This window comes from Euprymna scolopes, chromosome 28, assembly GCF_053919585.1.
Source record: "Euprymna scolopes isolate OS-2025 chromosome 28, ASM5391958v1, whole genome shotgun sequence".
Lineage (NCBI taxonomy): Eukaryota > Metazoa > Mollusca > Cephalopoda > Sepiida > Sepiolidae > Euprymna > Euprymna scolopes.
In genome coordinates this window covers 48797019-48824738 of record NC_136509.1, presented here as the reverse complement: position 1 = coordinate 48824738, position 27720 = coordinate 48797019, and the positions used below count along the sequence as shown (strand labels likewise).

The window sequence follows — 27720 nt, the reverse complement described above, 5'->3', positions numbered from 1 at the left end:
ATAAATATATATATATAAATATATATATAAATATATATATAAATGTATATATATAAATATATATATATAAATATATATAAATATATATAAATATATATATATAAATATATATATGAATAAATGATTAATAAAACATGTTAAAAGACATCTTGAAAAAGAGTTAAAAACATATTTAATTTTAAAAAAAGGAAGCACAAGATAAGTGGATAGTCCTTAATCCGCAGAGTTTCGAAGAAATACTCTCCTTCTCATCAGAGAGCAGGAATTAGCAAAATACAGGATCGGATTTTGCATATAAAAGTATTTAATGAAACTACAAGTAAGTCACAGATCTTACTTGGTTAAAAAAAAGGGTGAAGTAAGGGGAATAAGAAGTAAAAGAAAAATGATAAAAATATTTCACATGAATGGATAGTCCAGTGAAGGGTAAAAAATGCAAGAATGGTAAAATCCAAAACGGTCGAATTTAAAATTTCAATCCAATGGGTAAATTCCAAATGGTCCGAAATGATCCAAAAGGCAGAGTTCCTTGGAAAAAAGCGAATATGGAATGAATTCCAAATCATTAAAAGAAAAAGCACTGGAGAGAATACTTAAAACACGTCTGTCAAGGCTGGAGGAATCAAGTAAATATATATATATATATATATATATATATATATATATATATATATATATATATATATTTATATATATATAAATATATGTATATATATACACATATATATTTATATATATAAATATATATATATTAGTGTTGAGACGATTAATCGGTCGCTGAATCGGTAATCGAAAAAATCGGAGTTTTTGGGGGTATCGGAATCGGAAAAATTTGAGCCAATATTTTCCGATGCTATAACCGATTCCTAAAATTATCTTTTTTATTTGATTTTTGTTAAAGAAACATCTTCCACTGATTCTAGTTAGAAAATAATTAAAATTTATTGATTTAAAATTCCAGTAAGACAAACATCTCTAGATCACCACCTCATAAATGTGTTTTTACGTTTGAGAAAATGTAGGCACATCTAAGATGTATTTTTACGGTAATCGGGACAAAATACCACTTTGATAGTTAAATATTTAAAGATTTATAAAGAATCGGAATTGGAAGCAGTAATTGTATCGGAATCGGGAAAATATTGGAATCTTCCCATCACTAATATATATATATATATATATATATATATATATATATATATATATATATATCGAACGAGAGAGAGAGAGATAGTAAGTTGAGACAAATAATATATACTAGACTACCCGTGACCCGTTGGGTGAGTATGTTATATTAGCAATGAAATTAATGTATGAGTGCGACACTGTTGACGTAAAGAAAATAGTTTTTGTGACATAACAGAAACATTTTTATGAAAGTATATTAAAGATGAAAAAAGAATATACATAGATTTTTATGAGTCGTTCTGTTTATAATTGTTTATTTTTGATTTATTTGTAAGAGAATTGCGATAAAATAACTTAAACGTAATACGGAAATGAATGATTTAAAAAAATGCAGAAAGTATTAACAATTATTTAGATAATTTAAACACGAGAAAAAAACAACGACTGGGACACTGAAAACGTGCACAGTAAAACAATACGTTGTCAACGGGTCAAAGTTGATTGATTTGTAAGAAAATTGCGACCGTATACTAGTAATACAGAATTGTTGCAAAACATCCTCACCCTTCCCATATTAAATAATAATTTCTAAATAATAACGTTAATATTTCAGTGCGCAGGTCAAATTCTGCAAAAGTATCGATTTGTGTTCATTTGTTTACGCTGTTATCGGTTTATGTTTATGTACGCATGCGCAACCAGAACTAGTAAACCGGATGTTGGGTTACAACATCCGTTACAAGGTCATTTGAGTTTTATCATTATATAGATAAGTTGAAGTTGAAATGCAAAATGTTCATTTCACTTTGCCGAAATATTTTTATTGTTTGTGCGCATGTGGAAATTCGTCCATAGGTTGATAATTTTAAGTTTTTCTTATCTATTTCCCGGTTGCTCAAATGATAAAGGACGCAGATGAAGAGCAAAATGTTTTGGTTCTGACTCTGATGGCATCTAAAAATTTTTTAAACTTTTGAAATCAGAAATATATATACACATCTAAACCCATATATCTATTAATATATATTATTGAAGAGAGACTTGGCTCTATAATCATGAATACGAAATCCGTATGAATTAACATCTATTTAAGCATATTTTACGACTGGGCAAAGTCAGGCACCCCTGCTTGTATTATAATAACATATGTCTGCATACATGATATAGTAAAATACATGGGCATGCTTTTATTTAATATAATGTTTACGAAATAGGGAATCTGAAAGGTCTTCATCGTTAACCAATTAACTTACAGTTTGAAACATTTCGTTTTCAATGGGTTGATGACATTTCCAAAAGAAAAAAAAACATTCCGGAATTTCTCCTCATTTTAGGATGAGAGATGGACGGAATACACCTATTCAGAGGGGACGTAGTAATGTGTAGTATTTATAAAATAACACACACACATACACATACACACACATATATAATATTATAGTATTTATATATATGATATTATAATATATATATATATATATATATATATATATATAATGATAATATTCGAAAAAATATATAAACACTTATGTTTGTACCTACAGACATACTTGTTGCCTTTTGGCCAAGATCAAAGTGTAGTATCTATTCTGCAGATGCGGCACTTCCATTTCTCGTTCTCTTTCAGTGGAGGAGAAATCCTTCACGACTGAGACAATTTTTTATTTTTGTACCTTTTCTCCACGTTAAAAAATGACCCTGGTGTCTAACTCTGTCCCGTAGGGAGGCATTGTAAATAGGTACAGACATACCTGTTTCGAACTGACGTCCTCTTCTGTGTAGAAAATGATAATTACTACAAATCTGGGGAATTCGAACCCTGTTACAACGTCACCATTAACCCTGTAAGCTGGTATTCTATTCCCATGCTATCAGCAATTAACACAAAGCATGAAGTAAATAAGTATTTATAAATGCCAAATAAGCGGGCACAACCTTAAAAAGTCAAAGCGTATTTAACGAGTGACGTCAGAATCTTGCATTATGCTTGTTGACCGTTTATTTTTAATTCTTTATAGAGGGCTCAACTGTGTTCTTATAGCGGCTTTATAAAGATATTATTTTAATTAATTATCTTTATACCTAAAGATACATGTATTTTGAACTTACAGGCAAAAGAATAGATGGGGAGAGACTAGTGTCGAAAATGTAAAAGATAGTGAGAGGGGAGATGAAATGGGGAAGAAGGTCGAGAGAGAGAGAGAGAGAGAGAGAGAGAGAGGGGGGGAGTTCTAAAGTACACCGCTCTCGGCCCTCACCAATCAGCATATACGTGTCAGCAATGTATTCTATTTCACTAAGACAAATCAGCATGCCGACGTTTCATAGAAATAGTAATTTACGAAACAGACATTTCCTGAAGAAGCAAATTAGTTTCTGTCATATAAAGTTGTTTGGTAGAGGCCATCCAACCTAAAGATGATCACTATTAACATCGTTCCTTGTTAGTTGCCTTTTCTCTTTTGTGGCGGATTTGCTTCAAAAGTCACAGGGCAATGGCTGGGTGGATCGAACTTTATGAACTAGTCAAGATTACGACCTTCCACAAGTGACTGACATTAAAGGAATGCAAATGGCGTCTCGCGGATGAATAACGGTGAAAAGAAGGGGAATCCGGTCCATTAAGTTGTGCCCTCACAGCAAAAATAGTAGAAGAATCATTTCAGCACAAATAAAAGCTATTCACAGAACTTCTGGAATAAAACTCCAAGATGACAAATACGATGCGCAGAACTAAAGGAACTAGATTAAAATATGCAGATCAAACGAATATCGGAATGGACATGCAGTAGAAAGTAGTTCGGCAGAACAATTTATTATTCTTAGCGGGATCACATGAAAATTCTATGTTGCCTTCCGCATAATTTCGTATAACTTATTGTTGTTGTTGTTGTTGTTGTTGTTGATGATGATGATGATGATGATGATGATGATGATCCCTTATTAGATAATGTTTGTAAGAATTAAAACTAGTAGGTAAAAATAACTTCTACAATTAGTCAACTGTGTCGAAATATTCCTTATCTTACGTTGCCGGGCATACTACTTGTGCTTGGTTGTTGGGGGCCTATGTTTTTTAAATCGACATATAAGAAACCTTTCAAATCACATTTTCACTAAAAATGTGTGTAAAATCTTTTGCAATTTCTTAAGGGTCAGTTGCTAGTTTAATGGAAATTCAAAAACAGAAACACACTTTACCTTTTCATTGCTAAAAAGCACGGAAATTTTCAAGTCTTATAAAAGTCTTTGCAGTTAATGAAAAAAAAAAAATTAAGAAATTTGTGTGCGGAGTTTGAACCTATTACGTCATGCAAAAAAAAAACAAAAAATACAAAACAAAAAAATAAAAAACAAAACAAAACGAAGCAAAAAAACAAAACCAACACGTTATCAACTTATCCACAGTAGAATTTTCACGGCCCGTTGTTCTATCATTGTTGCTAAGCGACAACATGGAAAAATGGCTGTACCGATGATAGATAAATCAAAATAACGGTTTCGATTACCGATTATCGGTAATTATCATAAATTATCGGGGTATTCTGAGACAAAACTTAACTAAGATCACTCCCAGACTTATACACTAAAGTACTGTAAATTTTAAACAAAATCTGTTGAGCAATTTTGGAGTCTATAAGAAACGAACCCACACACAACAGTTGCATTTATATAATTGTAGAGTAGATAGATGATATTTTATGCGAAATATTTATAGAAAACTAAATATATAAAAAAGTTCTCTCAGGATTAAAGTTGTAAGATAAAAATGACATCTTATGTAAAAAAACTGATATTTTCAAGTAAATGATTTTTATTAAGGTAACCATTTATCAAAGTCAAAAGGTCACTCGAGGGTAAAAGGTAAATGAGTGTCAGGTTAACAATGGTGTGAGTATTGGACAGAATTTAATTATTAAGGAGAACGTGACTTAACAAGAATGTGTTTACATTGAACTTGAAACTACCCATGTTGTAATCAGCTGGAAAGCAGCTTCGCGATATTATGTTCCACGGACAGGCAGTGTAGTTGCTAACGGAGTTTTCGTTTAGCTGTAGGTAGGTACGTAGGTAGAGATAGGGGATCTTCTAAATAAATAAACAAATATGTCGCTTTAATTATTTACTTGAACGTTTTCTTTCCATTAGACGTGCTGAAGTTTTATTTTCCTTTTTGAGAAGGGGGACTTTCCCGAATTAGCGGAAAGTTTGATATTTACTGATAATGCATGTGAAGGATTTACTAAAAAAAAAGGCAATTATGAAAATTAAAAACCTAAATACTTTCTTCGATCATTTGTTTTTGTTCATACTCTCTTTTACCATTCTGGTTTTCTCCATTGCTACCACCATTCTAGAAATACGACCATACATATTTAAGTTGTGGTAATTTAATTCTTTCTAAAGCAATGAATAGACTCTGCTCTGTTTCATTTTGTCTTCCTGCCGATTTATCTTCCTTCATTTCTTGCTTTATGTCGTAGAACATTTGTATATGTTAAACTATTTCTGTGAATATATAATGTCGGTCTGAATCTAAATTTACAGTTTTTTTTCCGGGTCATGCTGACCTAAGAAGATTAGACTATTAACAACATAGCACTAATAATAATAAAAAAAAAACGATGTAGATAAACTGGCAATAATTTTTAGACAAGTTCCGCAAATGATACTTACGGAAATAGCATTTTATTTCTTCTCCAGAGTTATTGAGTATTTTCTATTATATAAACAAAAATCATATTTTCTGTGTGTGCATCTCGTAAAATCTCAGAAACTGCCATATATATATACTAGCAGGCCACCTAGCGTTGTCGATTGATTATTTTATTTTACCATTATAGTAGTGATTTCAAAAGTAAAAAAAAAAAAAAATACTTTCAGCTACAACCGAAACCAAAACATTTTCAGCTACAATCGAAACCAAAATATTTAGCGCTTCAGCTTTAGTCAGTAAAAATTAAACGTATAAATGTATATTTGCGCATGCGTACAGGTTCTTCGCTAATCTCGGCATTTTTTTTCAGTCGTCCTGCACTTCTCCTTGCCACTGGACTCAAACAGTGCTGATTCAGGAGAGGTGTGGTTGGGATTGCGCAACCCTTGCATCACAATTACACAGGGGAATTTCTTTGTCTTTCGAGACTGAACAGAGGCAACGTACAAAATCGGTATGAAAATGTACCTGTTTTTCGATGACAAAAATGATAATTTTAATTATTTTTCGTTTGTTTCCGTTGTAAAAACATTTTTTCTTGTACTACTAATAAAATGATCATTATGTATTAATTTTAAACTACCACATAAATCTCAATCAATTCACACGTCTGTTCGATTGTATATTTTTTATTTGTGAAAATATATGCACATATTACGTGACTTTTTAAGGTTCCTCCTCCCCAAAAGGTCAATATATATATATATATATATATATATATATATATATATATATATATATATATATATATATATTACTATTGAGCCGAGTATATATATAAATATATATATATATATTATATATATATATATATATATATATATATATACTCAGCTCATATTTATATGAGAAAATAAATAAACTAAACTATAATTCCTGAATAAAAATACGATTTATTGTTTAAAACATAAGTTGAAACCTAAGAATGCATTGTGAATAGAACGAGGTCAACAGTAATATAAAGATTTGGAAAACGTTTTGAATGCAAATTTACAACTGTTCCCAACGGTAGGTTGAACTTGGATAACTCTTATGTGTTTTATTTTTATGTTTAGTATGCTAACTGTTTTCAATTTCTGTATTTTTCAGGTCAGCAACCCTAATTTAAATAATGGAACAAATTTTGACTTTCCAAAGCTATGCATGCACAAAACTCTTTAAAATAAATATATAGGAAACATCGTCACATTGTGAACTATTTATTCCGAAATATTAGGTTTTTTAGTTATAAAAAAGATTTTCTTTTAATAATTTCAAAAAGAGGCCGAAATTTAAATAATTTAGAGTTTTGAGTGCCACCTTCATATGGATAAAACAAGCTTTCACTCGCAAAATAAAATGAAATAAAATAAAGAACACTAACTTTTCCTGAAATAAAAACAAATCTGGAAATTCAATTTTGTATGAGCCTAAGGTATACATCTGTATTTGTTACTCCTTTACCGAATCTTGGTTTCTATGTTTTATGAAACAAACCTGTAAATCTTACAACTGTAAGAGAGTCAAATACGTCCTAAAATAGAATGCTGTTATCACATCTGGAGAGATGTCTCTTAGAGCACCCTAGCCTGTCTTGATAAAGTACAAAACCGACTTCGAAATCTAGTGGGTGGGTTTCTCTTTTCTTTCATGCAGTCACTTACCAACGTATGTTTTTTTTTTGTATTCTATCGTTATTTTTATGTCAAGAGTTCGGTTGAACTTCAGTCTATTACCCCCCCCCCCTCTGTAAAGCTTTCACAAGAAAACTCATCAACCTACAACCATTGTGAATTATTTTCCTTTCTTTCTTTTTCTACTCAGAAGTAAATTGAACTTTTATGAGCAAAGATTCTTTCCAAAAACTGCCCGTCCGCCGAACACAGTATGACGGGACTGCTTCCTAAATGACTAAAACATGACCGTTTTCAAGTTCAATATAAACAAATTCCTGTTGAAAACACTCAGAGTTAATGAGTTTCTCTGGTGAACGGTGAGACAGAACCATGAGAATTAGAATCTGATTATTTAAACCATATTCCAATCCTCACATAGTTGTTTCACAACCATTATCCATGAGTGGCCTTCGGGTCTTGATAAGCGGTGAATTGTTAGTACATTCATTTATTCAAGTGGTGTCCTGCCTAGTTCAGACATTGACGGCTATGACTCTTCATCTATCTCTCTTCCTCAAGGCATTCATGAATTTATTGTTGCTCATCATTTACAACCCATTAATGCTGTCTTCTCGAAAGTGTTTGATGAATTGTCACAGCTTTCTTTGATGTTGTACAGACAGTAGGTGGCAGTTTCTTTCTGTCCGATCAGTGCACATTCTGGGCGATTGTCCTGACCATTATATCCAAAGGGATCTTCTATCCAACACAACGAGATACGAAACCATGAACAGAATTATTCCTGACCGCTTCCGTATTACACAGTCACTTGCTTTCTATGACCTCACGTTACCCTAATCGGGGAGCTGAAGTGGGTACTCAAATTGCCCAGGACTCTCTTACAGAATAGCAGAGGGAAGGGGTTGCTTAACTTTTCCTTTGACAGTAGTGCTGTCCCGACACGCTATACAGCGCCTAGTATTCTCAAATGGTCACCCATCTGGTATTCGCCAGGCTCATCGTTGCTGTTAGTACAAAAAATATATAGACACTCCACATATATTTATATTTCAATCCATAAGAATTTGTTAATCTTAAACATTTCACACATCTCACTTTGGATACTTCATGCATGGTGACAGTTGCTGGAAAAAAATCAACAACAAAAACATTTTATTTTTCGTTCGTAATATTTATATTTTCATTTCCAGAAAAAAAAACCGCAGAAAAATATACAGCACGAAAATTAAAATAAAAATAAAAGCCAACTTATTAAAACGATTGCTTTAAATTCAAAAAAACATTTTCTCTTCTTATGTAAATAAGAATACTTGTTTGCAATCGACTGAAACACATCTCGTTTTAAGTAAATGCTATTTATTTAAGATGCTTATACATCAAGTTCATATTCGAATATACTTTCCTGTTAAATAAATTCGCTTCTAAATTTATTTAACGCATTTTGAAGTTTTGCATGTATAAAGATTGCATGAAATTAAGTAAATGTAGTTAAAAATGGCTTTAAAAAGATCAGGATTTGTATCGTAGAATATTTTATCATAAATATTTTTCGAAATCCACATTTTACAAATAGTAGATTTATTTATAAATCAATTTATTAATAATTAAACCTTACAGGAATCGTAAAATTATTATTTTTTATGGAAATCGCCCCAGGAAATATATGAAGTCACTTAACGTAAACAGCATCAAGGTCCAAACTAGCCAACACTAAATGTTAGATAAATAGATTGCGACCCAGAGAAACAGCAATTTTTCTTCCTTATCGCTCACGTAATGTGAGAACTAATTGATAAAACAAGGGAAGCAAAAGATACGAGGTTTACTTTGTATTTTCTTTTCAATGAATTTTCGTTGAATTATGATGAGTGAATAGTTAGATAGCCATATTTGACTTGGGTGTGCAGAAATAACGTTAAAAACGATATTTTCCAGATTATCTATAAATATCACATGTCTGTTAAAATGTATGTATGTATGTATGTATGTATGTATGTATGTTTGTATGCCTAAAACTTTCGACAGATGCCACCGATTTTCACGAGATCGGTATCGTTTTGAAGCTCGACCATTCGGACGACAAATATCGAAAAATTGGCTCAAAACATTAATTTCTTTACCCTCAACTAGGCACTTTTCTATAGGGAGGGGCGCTTTTTTCGACTATATTTTCGAAAGTCATCCCCTCTTTTCGATTGCCTAGCCTTAATTTAAACCTTCGTCACTCCTGGTTTTACGATGGACGCAACGGCAAAGACGTCACGTTTTTTTCACATTCTTTTCCTCCTTCGCCGTACGGGTTCGAGTCTGCCTACCTACTACCACTTTTATTTTTTTTTTGCTCAACACACACCTCCAAAGACCCGGGCAACGCCGGGCACCCAGGCTAATCTATAATAAAGCATGAAGTTAGAGTAGTGGGCATGCCATTAAAAAAAATAGAAACATATTTTAGGATACTGGGTCACGGAACGTAATTAAAGTGTGATATATAACGGATAAGCTGATTAAATCTGTCTCTTTTGCTGGACCGCGAAGGAAAGCGATCGTGATTGGGATAACTGATCATTTAATATATATAATATCCAGCGGTTCTCCCATATGTATAGTGGAAAAAGTAAACATCATATGATCGTGCGCTGTCTTTATTAATAGCTATTTGAACCGCTGTACTTAAAAAAATAAAGAAACAAAGAAAAGAAAAACAGAAATAAAAAGAAACAGAAATCACTATCCACTGTGCAACAACTTACGACGTGTGAAAACAAAACCTCAGCAGTGTGCTACAAGATCCCAGCAGATGTATTGGGTTGATGCAAAAATAATGTCGTTTTTTAATATTTAGTTAAACATAAAAAACGACATTATTTTTGCACCAGCCTAATATTTTGTTAAAGTCTGGAATAGTTATTTTTTTCGTAGTGTCTCTAGGTGTTAGTTCATAACTCCCTCAAAAGAAATACAAAACTTATAAAACAAAATATGTATGATGTACGTATTCGTGTATCCAAATTATGTTAAATGATAATATAATTTCATTATCATAAAGAAAATCATTTTTAAAAGATTAATGGGAATTAGTAGGTTGTACAAGGCTGATTTAAAACTCAATTTCCAAAGAGACATTTTACGGAGCAGTTAACCAGTTACAAATTTGAGTTTTTCAAATACCCTTCTCCTCATGCTAAGAATAGCTTTCTAAAATCTTGTAAAATTTGAATTATTTTTAATTATCTCTCTTTTACTTCAAAATGTTGTTTTTTCTAAAATGTCAGCAAAAGATTGTCGATCGTCATTTACCTAAAACATACTCTTTTTAAAAAAAATAATATTACTATCTAAAACGTTTTTTCCCCTTTTCTTTTAAAATAATATTACTATCTGGTCAATAAATGTTATTTTTGTTGTACGATATTTTTTTTTCCGCACGCGTGCGTACATCATAAAGAGTCTTCCTTATTTTTTTTTTACATAGGCATCACCACATTATCAAGGTCCAGAGGCCACTCAAGGATAAGGGTTAAAGAGTGTACAGTAGAAATTGGACAATATAGTAATCATTAGTAATGAAAATTTGGTAAATTTGATAACTTATATGGAACGGCTCATCAAGAACTTATTTACTTTAGACTTGAACACAACCATATTGTAGTCAGCCGGAAAGCAAGAACACGGAAGACAATTCCACAGGCGTGCAGTTCTAAGAAAGAAGCTTTGTTCATGGAATCTACGTTTAGGTTTAGGCACAGATAAAGAGTGGGGGGGGGGAATTATTGATAGTGATTACAGCTAGACGAGTGTTTCTTGTGAAAGTTTGGCGAGGGGGGACCATAGATTGAATCTCAGTCGAACACTTTCCATGAAAATAACGATACATCAGAGACAAACTCGCAACATCTCTTCTGTGAGATAGAGGTTGCAGTAAAGAGAAAAGGACATCTCCAACTAGGCTACGAAGTCTATTTTGAACTCTATCAAGGCAGAACAAGTCTTTTCTAGCAGCTCCTGCCCAGATGTGACAACAGTATTCCATCCTTGGACGTACCTGGCTCTTATATAGATAGAGAATAGCATCAGCAGTGAGATATTTACCGGGTCGATAGAAAGATCCCACCCTTTTTCCAGCGGCCTTGGCAACAGATTTGATGTACGTGTTCCATTTAAGATCAGGAGTCTTCTTTATTTTTCTTTTATTATGAGTTAGCGTTATGGACTTGAACTCTTCTCTGCGTTTGTAATTACTTTATCAACCTTGCTAGAAATGAAGAAGAAAATAACCACCAATGTTCGAGTCAAAAAGACACACATATTGACAGTTGATATTATCTTTATTTAACAGTTTCATAGATCAAAGTAACGCAAGAATGCAGGTTGGTTTGGCCGGCATGAGGAAAGGAGTTGAGTCTAGGTCTTTTGGTCTCGGATCAAAGCAATGATGAGAGTTGGGATCTGGCGTTTTTTCAGGTTGGTATTCTGTTCATAAGAGGCGCCAAATAAGAGTGTGGAGGGATGCTAAAAGGTAAGCATGCGCGCTTTGTTCCAGGCAACCATGTAAGTGTTGCGTAGTTTTCATTATTTTGAGATGTTTAGAATAATCAATTTCTGACAGGTTACATTAATCGTTTCAAATTCTCACGGTATTTCACCGTTTCTACCTGTTAAATAATAATTGTTATTCATTAAAGCAATGTTTTGTAATTCATATTGAAGGACCACAGCGAACAGACAAAATATATGCAGACGTACAATTCATAGAATTTATTTAAAATCGCTTTCATTTTTTTATCGTTTAAAACGAAGAAGATATCGGTCAAGTAGTGAACCACATCGGTTGACCACCTGGGGGTCTCAAGTTCGAATTCAGCCCGTTTCATAAAAAATCACTTTCACTTTTTATTTTTTTTTTATTCAATTTTCACCCCAGACAAGGCACAGTGCCACTTTGAAGCAGGGGGCTACTATAAGGGACTTAATTATCGGGGTCATTATGAAGGGAGATGAGTAGAAAGATGTTTGTTAACATTACACTTGAACTTCTGCATATCATTGCAGTTGTGAAAGCAGAATCCCGGAAGGGAGTTCCAAAGACCTGCAGTTCTGGGGAAGAAACTATTGGAGTAAAAGGCTTTCTTGCACCTAGGGATCTCTACTGTAAAGGGATGAGACTTAGTAGCTTGTCGGGTTTGTCGGGGGTAGTTACGTCGGGGAGGTACAAGTGTTTGCAGTTCGTCAGAGCATTCACCATTAAAGTATTTGTAGAACAGGCAGAGGGATGCAACATCTCGTCGATGGGACAGAGGCTGAAGCCTAGATGACAGTTCAGGACCTATCAGGTTGGCGACTCTCTTTTGAACCCTGTCCAGGAGCGAGAGACAAGCAGCAGATGCACCAGCCCAGATGTGACAATAGTACTCCATACATGGGCGAATGGTTGCTTTATAGAGGTATAGGATTGTTGGCAACTTTCACGTCGTCCCTTCTGTAAGTACTTGCTGTCTTTCTAGAAATAATTCTGACGATAAAAATATCGGAGTAACTAATGCCAACGATAGAATCTCCGAATTCATATGATATGATGATAATTGTTTAAAAAGCAAAAGAAAATTATGTTTTTACAAAGTTTGGTGAAAAATATCCTCTTGATTTTAAGCAATAAATAAAAGTGAAATTTTAGTTAAGCTTAAAATGATTTCATGATACAATTTTTAACTAAGCTTTATATGCAGTAAAAATATATATTTTCACACACACACACACACACACACACACACACACACACACACACACACACACACACACACACACACACACACAAAAGAAACTGCTTTTTGTTTTTACATAAACCCTAAATTTAACTTAATTTCCGTTTGTTTTTAATTACTGAAAATGAGTTTCTATTTTTGTTATACTGAGCTTTCGTATATTAATACTTTCCATGGCGGTTCGCTGATAGAATATAAAATACAAAATATTAATTTGTGTGGCTTAAATGAAAGAGGGGGTGGTAAATCATTTTTGGAAGATAAGTCATTCAAACACAATACTGTTGTAATATATGGTCAAGTGGCAGTTTTAGTCATTTGGAACTGCTTGTAAAGCTTCACCGGTCACTCATTTTTCAACCAAATTTCAAACAATTATTACAGTTTATAGATCAACTTCACATCGTTATTGTGAACAACTTTTTTCCAATTTTAGTTCCGTAAAACAAAAGTTATGAATTTTCTGCTGTTCAAAATCAGAAAAATATGTAAGGAGGTGAGCAACGCTTTTGATGCCTGGTTTCCATAGCAACCACGTCGCTTCAGTAACTGCTGTTGCTACTAATTCACTGCTGTCACGGAAATAGAAGTAACAAATGAAACAGAGAGAATGAAAGCATGGAAAAGGATATAATTGGGGGATTTGGTTGAAAGCAGACGAGTGCCGTACATTGTTATTACATATGTGTTTATGGGAGCAAAAAATAAAACTGAAATTAAACAAAGAACCAGTGAATTTATTGGAAGCCTGAAAAAATCTTGGATTACAATAGAAAAATGCAAGGATGAAAAGTAATATGATTAAGCTTAAACATGGAAAAGTAGAGGACTAGTTGTTAAAATTGCAAAAGAAAAAAATAAGATAAGTAAAAAATATAATAAATTTATAATTTAAAATATTGCAGCATTAAGAATTTTTATTCAATTTATAACATTAAATAATCAATTCTTAATGCTGCAATATTTTAAGGTATAAATTTATTATATTTTTACTAGAATATCTCGTCCTTTTCTTTTCCAGTTTTAACAACTAGTCCTTTACTTTCAATGTTTAAGCTTAACCATATTACTTTTCATGCTCGCATTTTTTATTGTAATACATATATACATAGTTTGACAGATGTGAAATAATCCTACACTAATATTTGTTGAATTTTTATTTTTGGTTTACGTTAAGAACTTATTTCGAAGTGTTCTGCTCATCTTCTATTTTGTATTTTTATTTAAAAAAAAAATAATTGGTTTAAATATTAAGTTTACGACTGATCAAAAAATCCCCGGACGAACTTGTACATGTTGAACGAAAAATGAATAATAAAATGTTTTATGTTTACTACTTTCTAATTACTATTGCCCCACCTTTTTTTTTCTTTTTTACCTCTGACTTTTTCATTTTAAGAATAAAACGAGTGATTTTAAATTTCCCATGCACCAATTTTTTTCATGGTTACAATAAACTAAAAAAAAAAGAAAAGAAAAAAGGAGTGACCGACTTCTCTTTTTACTAATTGCTACAACGAATCGTTAAGAATGGCGCCATTCCATTCACAGAATTAGTCCACCTGCCCTCTGACCTCTTTAAAATGTTGAGTATTTAGCTAAGAAGTATCAAGCACCATTTTCAATTGTTCAGTATTACTCGATCGAGATTTGAACCTTGGTGTTCGGACTCATTAGTGAACACTCTTATTATCATGCCGAATGTGTCGGTTACATTATTACGAATAATTATAATAATTTTTTACACAGGAATCACCAGGGTTAATGGGTATACATTCGTCAATATGATTATAGCGTAGTAAACATAAGTTATGGGAATTTTGTAAATTGGATTACTTAGGGGGACGATTCATCAAGAACTTGTTTACGTTGAACTTGAAGACAATCAGATTGTAGTCAGCTGGAAAGCAGGCAATCGGAAGAGAGTTCCACAGGCGTGCAGTTTTAAGAAAGAAGCTTTGTTCATGGAATCTACATTTAGGTTTAGGCACAGATAAAGAGTGTGCGAAATTATTAATAGTGGTTTTGGCTAGACGAGTGTTTTTCGTGAAAGTTTGGCGAGAGGGGACCATAGATTAGAGCTCAGCTGAGCGCTTTCAATGAAAATAACGATAAAGCAGAGACAGGCTCACAACGTCTCTTTTGTAGGAAAGAGGCCGTAGGGAGGAGAAAAAGGCACCTCCACTAACTTACGAAGTCTATTTTGAACTCTGTCAAAGCAGGATACGCTGCTTCTCACAACTCCTGCCCAGACGTGGCAACAGTACTCCATCGTTGAGCGTACCTGGCTTTTATATAGGTAGAAAATTGCATCAGAATACATGAGATATCTACTGGAGCAGTAGAAGGACCCCACCATTATTCCAGCGACCTCGGCAATGGATTTGATATACGTGTTCTATTTCAGGTCAGGAACAAAGGTCAAACCCATAAGCCTCTCAAAACATGAAGCGTCCCCAAGAAGAGGGCCATTCATTTCAATCGAAGGAAAGTCAGGCAGGGGGTGGTTGGAAGGGTCCAGTGTGGAGTTTGAGGCAAACCGGCTGGCAAGCATATTAGCCTTGTCGGTTGCTGAGCAAACAACCTCGTGATTGTTGGTTAGTGGGGGAATTGTTGATTGCCCATTATGTACTACACTGTTGTAGATTTTCCAGAAGTCACGAGTTCCTAATTTTTGTGCTTCGATGCGTTTTTTAGTGGTTTCAGTAAATTCTCTCTTAGCTGTCGCTATTTCTTTCTTAACGTTACTTCTAGCTTCTATATACTTCTGTCTGTTTGAACTGGACTTATGTCGGTTAAATCTTCGGTATGCATGCTGCCTTTGAGCAATGGCAGTTGCGCCAGTAGAAGTAAACCATTAAGGAGAGTGAGGCTTGCTATAAAACTGATTGGACCCTAGCCGCTGCTCAGCTACGTTGGACTTGAAGGACTGAGCATACGACTCTCTCGCATTCTTTACTACCATAACCAGATCGAAGTCACACGGAAACCAATAATGTAAGATTTGTGAGCGTATAATGCTTAGTTTCTGACTTTGAACAATTTCAAACACAAAATACGATTTTCGTTATATATTAACGCATATCACGATGCCAAATGTGTCGGTTACATTAAGGGAATACATATTATAGTATTGATTACCATAAAAGCTCAGGGTCACACTGAAGCCGATAATGTAAAATTTGTGAACGTATCACGTGTAGTTTCTGACTTTTAACAATTTCACACGTCAAACACCATTTTCGTTATGTATTAAAGTATTTTTTTACATTTTCAATAGCTTTTAAACATGAAGTTTGTGACGGAATACTGTCTTATGTTTGGAGAACTTCTCTTCTTTTACACATCATGAATGTGGCGTGTCGGTACTTACTATTATTTCTCCATCATTACTAAACCTACTTAGAGAATTACTCAGCTATTAACCATATGTGTCAGTTGACACTTTCACATGAACCGCTCTTCAATTTTTGACAGTTTCTTCTTAGAGGGAAAATACAATTCATCGATTTCTATTTATTCAAATAGTAATTACTTATCGAGTATATTAATCGGTAATTGTATTTCGCATTTAACTACATTCTAAGTGACTGTAAACTTATCTCTCTCTTTCTCTCCACACACACACACACACACACACACACACATATATATATATATATATATATATATATATATATATATATATGCCGTACTTTGTGGTAATTGCGCCAAATCCGGGGGTAATTGACCCAACTAAAAAAAACTGCTCTTTATGTACTTTTACCTAGTTGGTACAATTACCCCGGACTTGGCGCAATTACCTCAAAGTACGGTATATATATATTTATATATATATATATATATATATATATATATATATATATATATATATACTAGCCGGTCGTAACATTCGCTTATATATATATATATAACATACGCATATATATATATATATATATAACATACGGTATATATATATATATATATATATATATATATATATATATATATATATATATATATATATATATACTTGGCCCGGTCGTAACATACGCTTAGATATGATATTTTTATTGGTCCAGATTTCGTATATAATATCATAGAATCGTGATTTTTAAAGTAAAGAAAAAAGTATTTGAGTGCCATCAGTTAGAATCGAAACCGAAATCAAAGCTGTAGCATTCAAAGCTGGCGACGTTACCACTGTATCAACGTTCCACGCCTACGATGTAGTTAAAAATAAACTAAAATGAATGTAAAAAATGCATAACGATTTTTCGATTTTAACACATTTTTGACCACGTAAAACTATTTTACCCTGCTCAAGACCCATGAAAGAATGGTTCATAAAAAATCCAATCATTTGAGGCCCATAGCACTGCGCTCCGACTTTTAGTTTCGGAGGAGATAGAATTTGAAAATATGGAGACAGACAGACATCTAACTTTTTATATATTAGATATATAAATATTTTTATATGAACTTTTAATTGAAGAGAATCAGTTTCCTTTTGTTGGAGAAACTCTCTTCTTTTATGAAATATCTATTAAGATAAACGAAAGTGACTTATGGTAGCGAAAAATTATGGGAATGGGTGAGAGAGTATAAAACCCAATGTAAGAGTCGAATTCATTTTGCTTTTAGATTGATTATAAATATGAGAGCAAAGAAAATAAATCAAAGGAAACGAAGTGACGAAGAAGAAACTAAAAGCTAGGGTTGGAAGAGACAACCTTTAGAGAGAGGGAGAGAGAGAGGGAGAGAGGGAGAGAGAGGGAGAGAGAGAAGTAGACAAATATTACTTATAATATTTACTTATTTCAAAAACAATATCTATTTTATATTTCGATGAAGCCATTGAAAATAAAAGCTATATACCAAGATCGAAGAAATTTATTGGAGAGAAATTTTTCGAGGGATCAAATAGTCATATTACTTTTGTATTACAGAAGTTTACAATAACGTCGAAGCACTCGGTTTCAAACGGTCACATATGAACTGTACGTATGGTGGTTTAGTTGATTATATATGTAACTTGAACATCAAACATGAAGATACGAATAAAATAGAAACTACGAATAAAATATAAATAAAACAATAATAGTACGAATTAAATAGTACGAATAAAAAGTAAGTATTAATAAAAATACGAATAGAAAACTATGAATAAATACGTACAATTAAGGAGTATAAATAAAAGTACAACTAAAAAAGTACGATAGTGGGACATGTTATCTCTATATCCCATATAAATCTTTCAATTAGTGATACAAGCACCAATATTCAAGATGGCTGCAGAAGCAAACCTGACAAATTTCAATTTTAGTGCTTGTATCAACAAGTGAAAGATTGTTTCAGCAATCTGCCCCACTAGAAGTAAAAAGTATGAATAAAACAATATGTAAAACATGTAATAATAAAATGTATCAATACAAATATAGTATGAAAACTATTTGATTAAAAAATATAAAAATACTCTGACAACAATGATAATTATAAATATTCAGAGTTGCACTAAAGTGAACGGTGGCACTAATCATGTTTTCATCAAAACGTTAAATACCTATTAATATCGCCGTTTTTTTTTCTTTAAACTTGACGTGAATAAAGAGACACGTTGAATTATGAGACGAATGTATACCCCTCCATAGAAATTGACAGACAAAAAGAATCTTAATACCATATAAATAGAAAATTAATTTCACGTATAATTGACTATATAACAATACTTTTTTTTAAAATTAAATAATTAATTATCAAAGCAAATTAAGAAATCTCGTCTAACTACAAACACTGCTAGTAATTTTCCGTTCTCCTTTTCTCTCTCTAAAACTAAACTACACTTCCATTACATTTTTTACATAGAACACAATACCGCAAGGCTGCTTCCCAATTAAATACAACACTGTCTGTTTCAAGGCTAATGTAAAAATTTTTTATTTGGGCTGTCCTCTTAAATAATCGGAGTCTACCAAACATTTACCTTCATTATATATAATTTTATTTTTTGGAATCCATTGAGATGAAGCTTCATAATTTGTGTATTGATTTTTTGGAGGACTGTTACCCACATTGTTGATGTTGTCATTGTTGTTGTTGTTGTTGTTGCCGTTATTATTGTCATTGTTTTCGTTGTTGTTGTTGTTTCATCAAGAAGGCCAGAAGAATATTTGGCCGAAACATGGGGAGACAACAAAAACTATGAAGATGAGAATAACAGTCCGAAAAATAATCAATACATCCACCATCATTACCTATAATTGCGCTTTTGTCCCACTAACCTTCTTACACCCATTAACCCTTTGGGCCTTGACAAATAGTGTCTTTGGTAAAGAAGTATAGTTAACTTAATAATCATGTGAAATCGTGTCATCTAAACTGCTACGCTATCAACATCACCACACACACATTTTCAATTACATATCTCTAAAAATAAAACCAAGCAAACCGGCAGCCATGTTTAATTTACTAATAACTTCCTTCGGGCGATGCACCTTGTCATAAATCCAAAACGCATTTCTTTAACGCTTTCAATCATCATGGAATTAAATACATAAAATTTACAAACAAATTGGACTCCATCAGATCGCCCCAAATACCTTTTTATAACCGGCTTGTAGAAGAGATTTTCCCAGTGTTGAAAAATGTTGACGGTTTCATTTAAGTATAATAAACCTTTTTCTGCACTGCTATCTTGCCTTCAAACCTGAATGGAATATTAATATTTCTTAAAACTTAAAATGAAATGATAAAGTAATAGATTTCTAAATTTGTTTTGGTTGAAATGGCTTTTTCTGAAAGAGCGTGTCACGATTAAAGTTAGTTCAATTGTTAAAGCCTTCGAAATTAAATGTCTCTCTGGTTCTGGGGTTCGAACCGTGCGACTGATTTGAATAGTTACCTCTACACTTCTCTACTTTGGCTGTCAAAGAGTCAAAGTTCAATGATTTGACCTTCGAAAACTCTACAAAACTCCTCCGCCAATTTTGGGTCTAAACACTTGGAACTTTTTATGTAGATTATTTGGACATGGATCAAACTTTTTAATTTGATTTGAGTCCTAAACAATAAGTGTTAAGGAGTCAAAACTGCGGCCACAGTTAAACAAATTTGATTTCTTCAGTCTCTACCAAATTACTCAGCCAATTTCTGCTCTAAATAATTTGAAATTTAACACAAAGTGCATTCAGCCATAGGGCCAGATTTTTTATTAGGGATTTTGGCAGAAGATTGGGCTGCCAAAGGGTCAAAGTTTAAAAAAATATTAATCTTTGCGGTCTCTAGCAAACTATTCAAGCAATTTGGGGTCTAAACATTTGAAATTTTATTTAAAGAGTATTCAGACATGCAGCAAGCTTTTTAATCAGTTTTTGGCGTCAATTTGGCTGGCAAGAGGTCAAAGTTTAAAGAGTTCACCTTTGCAGACCTTATCAAACTCCTCCGCCAATTTTGGATCCAAACACTTGAGACATTTTAGATGTAGGTTACACTTGACTTAGATGTAGGTTACCTGGATGTGACTTAAACATTTTGATATATATATATATATATATATATATATATATATATATATATACATAAGCACATAAAGTTATAAACAGTATATAGGACCCGAGCAAAGCCTAGCTGAACTGCTAGTATATATATATATATATATATATATATATATATATATATATATATATATATATATATATATATGAGGTGTCTTAAATAAGTTTCCAGACTTTTTTCATATGGGGAAATTTTATTTAAAGTTTGCAAATACACACATGAAATTCTTGTCCTCTTCGAAGTAATCTACTCCGGTTGTTATACACTTGTTGTACAGTTCCAACAACTTCTGTAAGGCCCTATGGAAGTCTCCTCAATTGTCTCATTACGACAGCCTCTAAGGTTTTCTTTAAGCTTAGGGAATAACTAAAAGTCATAGAGATCAAAGTCTGGCCTACAGGGAGGGTAAGGAACTGTATTGATGCCCATCTTGGTCAAATAGTCTGTGACAAGGATGAAATTGTGGACTGAACTCTCGGCCAAACTTCGCAAAAATCTTATGCATCTCGCGATTAATTGTATATACAGTTCTCACACTGACATCAAACTGCACTTATTATCTCTATAGATGCACGACAGTCCTTATCCACGAAATTCTTTATTTGGCCAATTAACTCTGATTTTCTAATTTCCTTAATTCTCCCACACAGACTCCCGAACTTCGTTGAATCTATTATGCCACTCAAAGACTGATGCTTGATTCATGCAAGATAAATCTGAAAGCAGTCTGAAACATTCCATACGTTTCGATGTCGTTTTGTCCAACTTTAAAACAGAATTTTATTGCATATCGTTCTTATGAAGTATCCTCACATCAAGATTGCATTTTTTAAATTCATTAGCTGTGAAAATCAGGCTTTAGTAGGGTATATTTGAACCGTAAACCATAAAAAGTGGTATGTCATCTCATAAGAAGTATTGCAATAACATAATGAAATTTCAAGAGTCTACGACAATTTTAAATGGTTATTCAAAAAATCTGGAAACTTATGTAAGACACCTCGTGTGTATATATATATATATATATATATATATATATATATATATATATATATATATATATATATATATATATATACTAGCAAAAGTACCCGTCGTTGACTGGGTTCAAAAACAGCCTACATAAAATGGACCCTGATTTATAAAAGTATGATAGGTTATGAAAAGGAAGGGTTGTAAAGAGATAGCTTCGAATTTGGGGGTATCCAAACCAAAGCAAAATATGATGAAAGTAAAAATAAAATAGATAAACCCCATAATTTATTATACCCTACCTGTTCACACTGAAAGCCTCATTACAATATTCTGTGGATCTATATTAAAAAAACCTTGTTAAACTTTGTGACATATTTCCGTTCTATGGAAGTCGGGCGAGAACGAACATCCCATAATTTTATTATACCATATTTCTTCAAACTGAAACATAATTATCAAAGTATGCTTACGCAGATAGATATGAAAAGTCTTTATTAAAGTTTGTGCCTATTTCCATTCTATGGAGACCAGACGCGAACGAAGACCCCATAATTTTATTATACCATTCCTAGTTAAGTTAAAACATGCTTATGAAAGTATTCTTATGTACATCTATATCAAAAAACACTTGTAAACGTTTTTTTTTTTAATTTTTAAATTTTTTATTTCCATACTTTGTGGACCAGGCGCGTACGCATACCCCAAAATTCTAATGAATCATCATTATGCCAGATCAAACATACCTATTCCTGTGTCTCGATACATTTTCTATCGTTATATGTGATCAGTTTTCTATAATAGTCAACCATATAGAAGACTATTCGTGACCAGACACACACACACAGACGTTCAGCTTTATATACATATATATATATATTAATTGACATATATATTTTTATAACTATATATATATATATATATATAGTTATAAAAATATATATGTCAATTAAGCTACACAAAATATTCCACGTTTCATCCTTATGAGAATTCATCAAGAGGATGAAACGCGTAATATTCTGTCTAGCTTAATTATATATTTTCTTAATTTACAACCTAGGTCTACCTATGTATTGAGCACTGTTGAAGCAAATACGAAAGATTTACGCATAAAGTTATATCTTTGTATATTAGTTTATGTGCTTAAATGAAATTGATATATATATATATATATATATATATATTATGTAGTTTTAAAAATATATATTGCAATTAATCTACATCAACTTTTCCTCGTGAAGTTGAAGGGTTTTATTAAAGCAATTAAGAGAATGTATTTTAGGTTAACGGGTTCTACTTAGTTAAGGTGTTAAGTCGAATTATGGAGATAAATTAAATTGTGTAAATGTCTCCTATTGTCTAACCAATTAAAGATTGATTTGATTTTTATGTTATTTTAGGATCAACTGGAATATTTTTAATCAATCTCCAAACTCTATTTCTTACCATGTATACAGATATAACCCTTAAATCCTTATATTTAAAATCTGTCACTGATAATCTAGCTGTGTAGCTGTGTTTACATATGCGTATATATTGTGTATGTTTCTATATATATATATATATATATATATATAAATATATATATATATATATAGTAATTTATAAAATATATATGGCGATTTTATAAATTACTAACTAGCTCTACCTACGTATTGAGCACTTTTGAAGTAAATACTTAAAGTTTACGCATAAATCTATACTTTCGTATATTAAATTTATGTGAGTAAATGAAGTAGTTATATATATATATATATATATATTTCTTTATATATTGTCTCTCTCTCTCTCTCTCTCTCTATATATATATATATATATATATATATATATATATATATATATATATATATATATGTACGACTACTTCATTTAATCACACCCTAGCGTGAATGAAACGCGGAATATTCGGTGTAGCTTAATTGTCATATATATTTTATAACTTACTACTATATATATATATATATATATATATATATATATATATATATATATGTGTGTGTGTGTGTGTGTGTGTGTGTGTGTGTGTATGCGTGTGTGTGTGTGTGAACTTACCTGTATCTGTACAAGAATGTAGTCTTCTGCTTGTGTTTATATTACTTGCAAATAAATTTATTACACCTTGTAATTTGATTCTTAACGCCGACCTGTCTGCATTTCTCGCCCTTTCGTAGTTATCTAATTTACCGACGCTCCCACTCAGTGGCCAGTCACAGAACATCTCAATTTTTAAATTTTTTTCATACATATATATATATATATATATATATATATATATATATGTATTTATTTATATATTTTTGATAGTGCTAGGATGACATTGAAATCGGATTCGGTAAAATCGGATCTGTTGGGGTATCGGAATCGGAATCAACGTTTTGTTTAACTTTTGTTGATGGAAATGTTACAATATCTAAGAGTTATGGATTTAATAGTTAAGTGTAAGTCCCGTTTTCTTTGTCTGTTTCGAACTTCACAGCGACACACACACACACACACACACACACACACACACACACACACACACACACACACACATATATATATAATGAAAGTAAATTATTCAGAGTACTGAGGTAGGTATACTTACTTTTTATCAAAAGGATGGAATAATGTTGCCATATCTGGGCAGGAGCTGCCAAAAACAGCCTATCATGCCTTGACAGAGTACAAAGTAGACTTCGTGGCTTAGTGGGGGATGCCCTTTTCTCTACCCTGCAACCCCTCTCCCACAGAAGAGACGTTGCGAGCCTATCCTTGTTTTATCGTTATTTTCATGGCAGGTGCTCGTCTGAACTCCAATCCCTGGTCCCCCCTCGCCAATCTTTCACGAAAAACACCCGTCTAGCTGAATCCACTGTGAAAAATTTCCCCCACTCTATATCTGTGCCTAAATCAAAACGCGGATTCCATGAACAAAGCTTCTTTCTTAGAACTGCACGCCTGTGGAACTCTATTCCGTCTGCCTGCTTCCCTCCGGACTACAACTTGAATGTCTTCAAGTATAATGTTAACAAATTCCTAATGAACCGCCCCCTTAAGTAAACACTCCATCAAATCCCCACACTAACGTAATGTACTTGCAATAATCCTTATCCTTGAGTGACTTCCGGGCCTTGATAAGTGGTGATCACTGTGTAAAAAAAAAAAAAAATGTGGTGCAATATATATGAGGTTTTCATTTGAACTTAACACCCATTATAAGATTCTTTTGCTTTATTTGATTTCCAACATGAAAATTATAGAAAATGAAATAACCAAATAACCAAATATGCTAATATGAGTTTAAGAGAATGAAGCTGAATCATCTATAATATAAATCTCACTTTTCTGTTTAAATGCATGTATGTATGTATGATTGTATGTATGTATGTATGTCTAAAACTTTCGACACAGGTGATGGATTTTCACGATATCTGTATTGTTTTGAAGCTCGGGGCACTTTTCTACAGGGAGGGGTCGCTTTTTTCGCCAATATTTTCGAACGTCATCCCCTCTTTTCGATTGACCAGCCTTAATTTTAATATTCGTCACTTCCGGTTTGGCGATGGGCACAACAAAGACTTCACTTTTTTTTTCTTTTTCACGTTCTTTTCCTCCTTCGCAGTACGGGTTCGGGCCTGCCTGCCTGCCTTCCTGCCTACTACCCCTTTTGTTTTGCTCAACACACATGTCCAAACATCCGGACAATGCCGGCACCCAGTCTATTATATTATATATTGGTCCTATTTTTGTTTCATTCGTTCACCATATTTTCTTGATAAGAAACCAAAATGCACGTAGACCTTCAAAATATTGGAATTTCAAATATAGTATGTTGCCTTATGCATTCCCGGGAAACGCCGAGTATGCCTCAATACGTTTTAATACTATTCTTTTATTAAACATTATTATTATATTTTACGGAAATCGCACAAAACTAGGTATGAAGCCACTTGATATAAGACGCTAAAAAATGCTGTTTCAAGGGGGGAAAATACCAACGCTAAATGTTAGATGAATCGATTCTGACCCAGAAAACAGGTATTCTTCATCCTTTGTCAGAAACATTGTTCATGGAATATAAGGATTGAAGGACAATATAAAGGAAGTGAGAGTTACGAAGCTGCCGATGGTAAAACCAAGGTTCACTTTTTACTTTCCTTTCATGAAAGGTTACTTTAATTACACACTGCTATCGCAACCAATCATTGTGGAGTACATGCTGGCCCTACTCGAACATCTTTTTTCTTTTGTAAATCTAAAGGAATATTTATAAATGACTGAAAGAAAGAAAATAAAAATATATGAATATTTGTTACCGGGCAACGTGCCAATAAATTGAATATGTCAAAATGATATCGTCGTTATATACGTATCTTTCTTACCTTTGTTTATAGGGTAGGTGGGCAATCATAGAATGTTCTCAAAGAAGAATGCTTACCTGAAAACGAAGCAGAAACAAAGAAATATGAGTAGCGTAAAAGAGAACGGATATTTTAGTTGAAGAATCTGTATTTCAGATTTCAATGAAATTCATTTTAATTCGTTCTCCATTATCAATCGTTTTCTCCGCATATTGTAGAATGAGATCTATAAAAATAAAACAGTTTGAACATGAATAGAATTTTTTTTTATAAAGGAATCACCACTTATCGAGGCCCAGAGGACACTCGAGGATGAGAGTTAAAGAGTGTACAGTGGTCAAAAGACAATATGATAGTACTCCTTACGAGTGTAAATTTGGTAAATTGGATTACTTAAGGGGAACGGCTCGTGAAGAATTTGTTTACATTGGACTTGAACACGGCCATATTGTAATCAGCTGGAAAGCAGGTAAACGGACTAGAATTCCACAGGGGCGTAGTTCTAAGAAAGAAGCCTTTTTAATGGAATCTACGTTTAGGTTTAGGCACAGATAAAGAGTGGGGGAATTTATTGATAGTGTGTATAGACCAAACGAGTGTTTCTCGTGAATGTTTGGCATAGTTAGAAGCTTATACGAGCACTTGCCATGAAAATAACGATAAGCAGAGACAGTAAGAAACGAAAAGTATAAAGTAACCATGATCATCATCATGATGATCATCATTATCATCATCATCATCAGCATCATTCTTTTATATTCATTCTCTATCATCATCATCATCATCATCATCACCATCCCTCTACTATCACCAACTCTCTATTATGGCCTCTTACATAATGGATGGCCCTATGTGTGTTAGTGCTTGTATCAGCTGGTGTTTATCTTCACAAAGATCAACGTAAGTGCAATTCGCAGTTACACGAAATTTTGGAAACAAACAAGTTTCCACAAAAGAGACAGTAAACGTATGAGGTTAGATAAAGTCAAATAGCTCAAAAGAGAAAGAGAAAAGAGAGAGAGAGAGAGACATCAGTTTACATGACGCATGAGGTCACGGCTGTTGATAAAAGCAACTACGTTTTCAGTCATCTATCATCTGTGATGCAACACAAACGTACTGCCTGCGATTGTTGGAGTTGGAACGAAATCGTTGTCTTTATTACAAATAGGAATTGCAGATAGAGTTCACAATATTTTCGTTGTGTAAATGGTATTTCTATGCTTAATTCCATCTAATAACAAATAGAACAGTTGTTAACAATTAACAAAATAGATAAACTGATTTGTGACCCTTGAAATCTAAAAAGCATTTGTAAGTATTTATACTGGCGAATAGAAAGTCACTGAAACTGACTTTAAATTCCATGCAAACACTTATGGATTTAACGATTAAGTTTTACGAAAATTCATTTATTTATTTATTTCTAAAAACACACAAGTTAAAAGATATAAGTTTGAGAGAGAGAGAGAGAGAGAGAGAGAGAGAATTATATATATATATATATATATATATATATATATATATATATATATATATATATATATATATATATAATATATATATCACTGCTAGGACAACATCGGAACTGGGATTCGGTAAAATCGGATCTTTTGGAGTACCAGAATCGGCATCGGAATTGGAAA

The 27720-nt window shown here is 32.7% G+C and overlaps 1 protein-coding gene across 2 annotated transcripts in view; it reads right to left on the bottom strand.

The window, feature by feature from the left end:
- Positions 1–27720, bottom strand: part of LOC145249599 (cadherin-like and PC-esterase domain-containing protein 1) — an 837303-nt gene that overhangs the window by 664442 nt on the left and 145141 nt on the right. The window contains exon 2 of one of the 2 annotated variants that reach the window (XM_080111306.1): positions 26096–26151. The exons of the other annotated variant lie outside the window; for it this stretch is intronic. Coding sequence (XP_079967432.1) covers positions 26096–26124 — 29 coding nt within the window. The 5' untranslated portion in view covers positions 26125–26151. The remainder of the gene's footprint in view (positions 1–26095; positions 26152–27720) is intronic. 2 annotated transcript variants of the gene reach the window in all.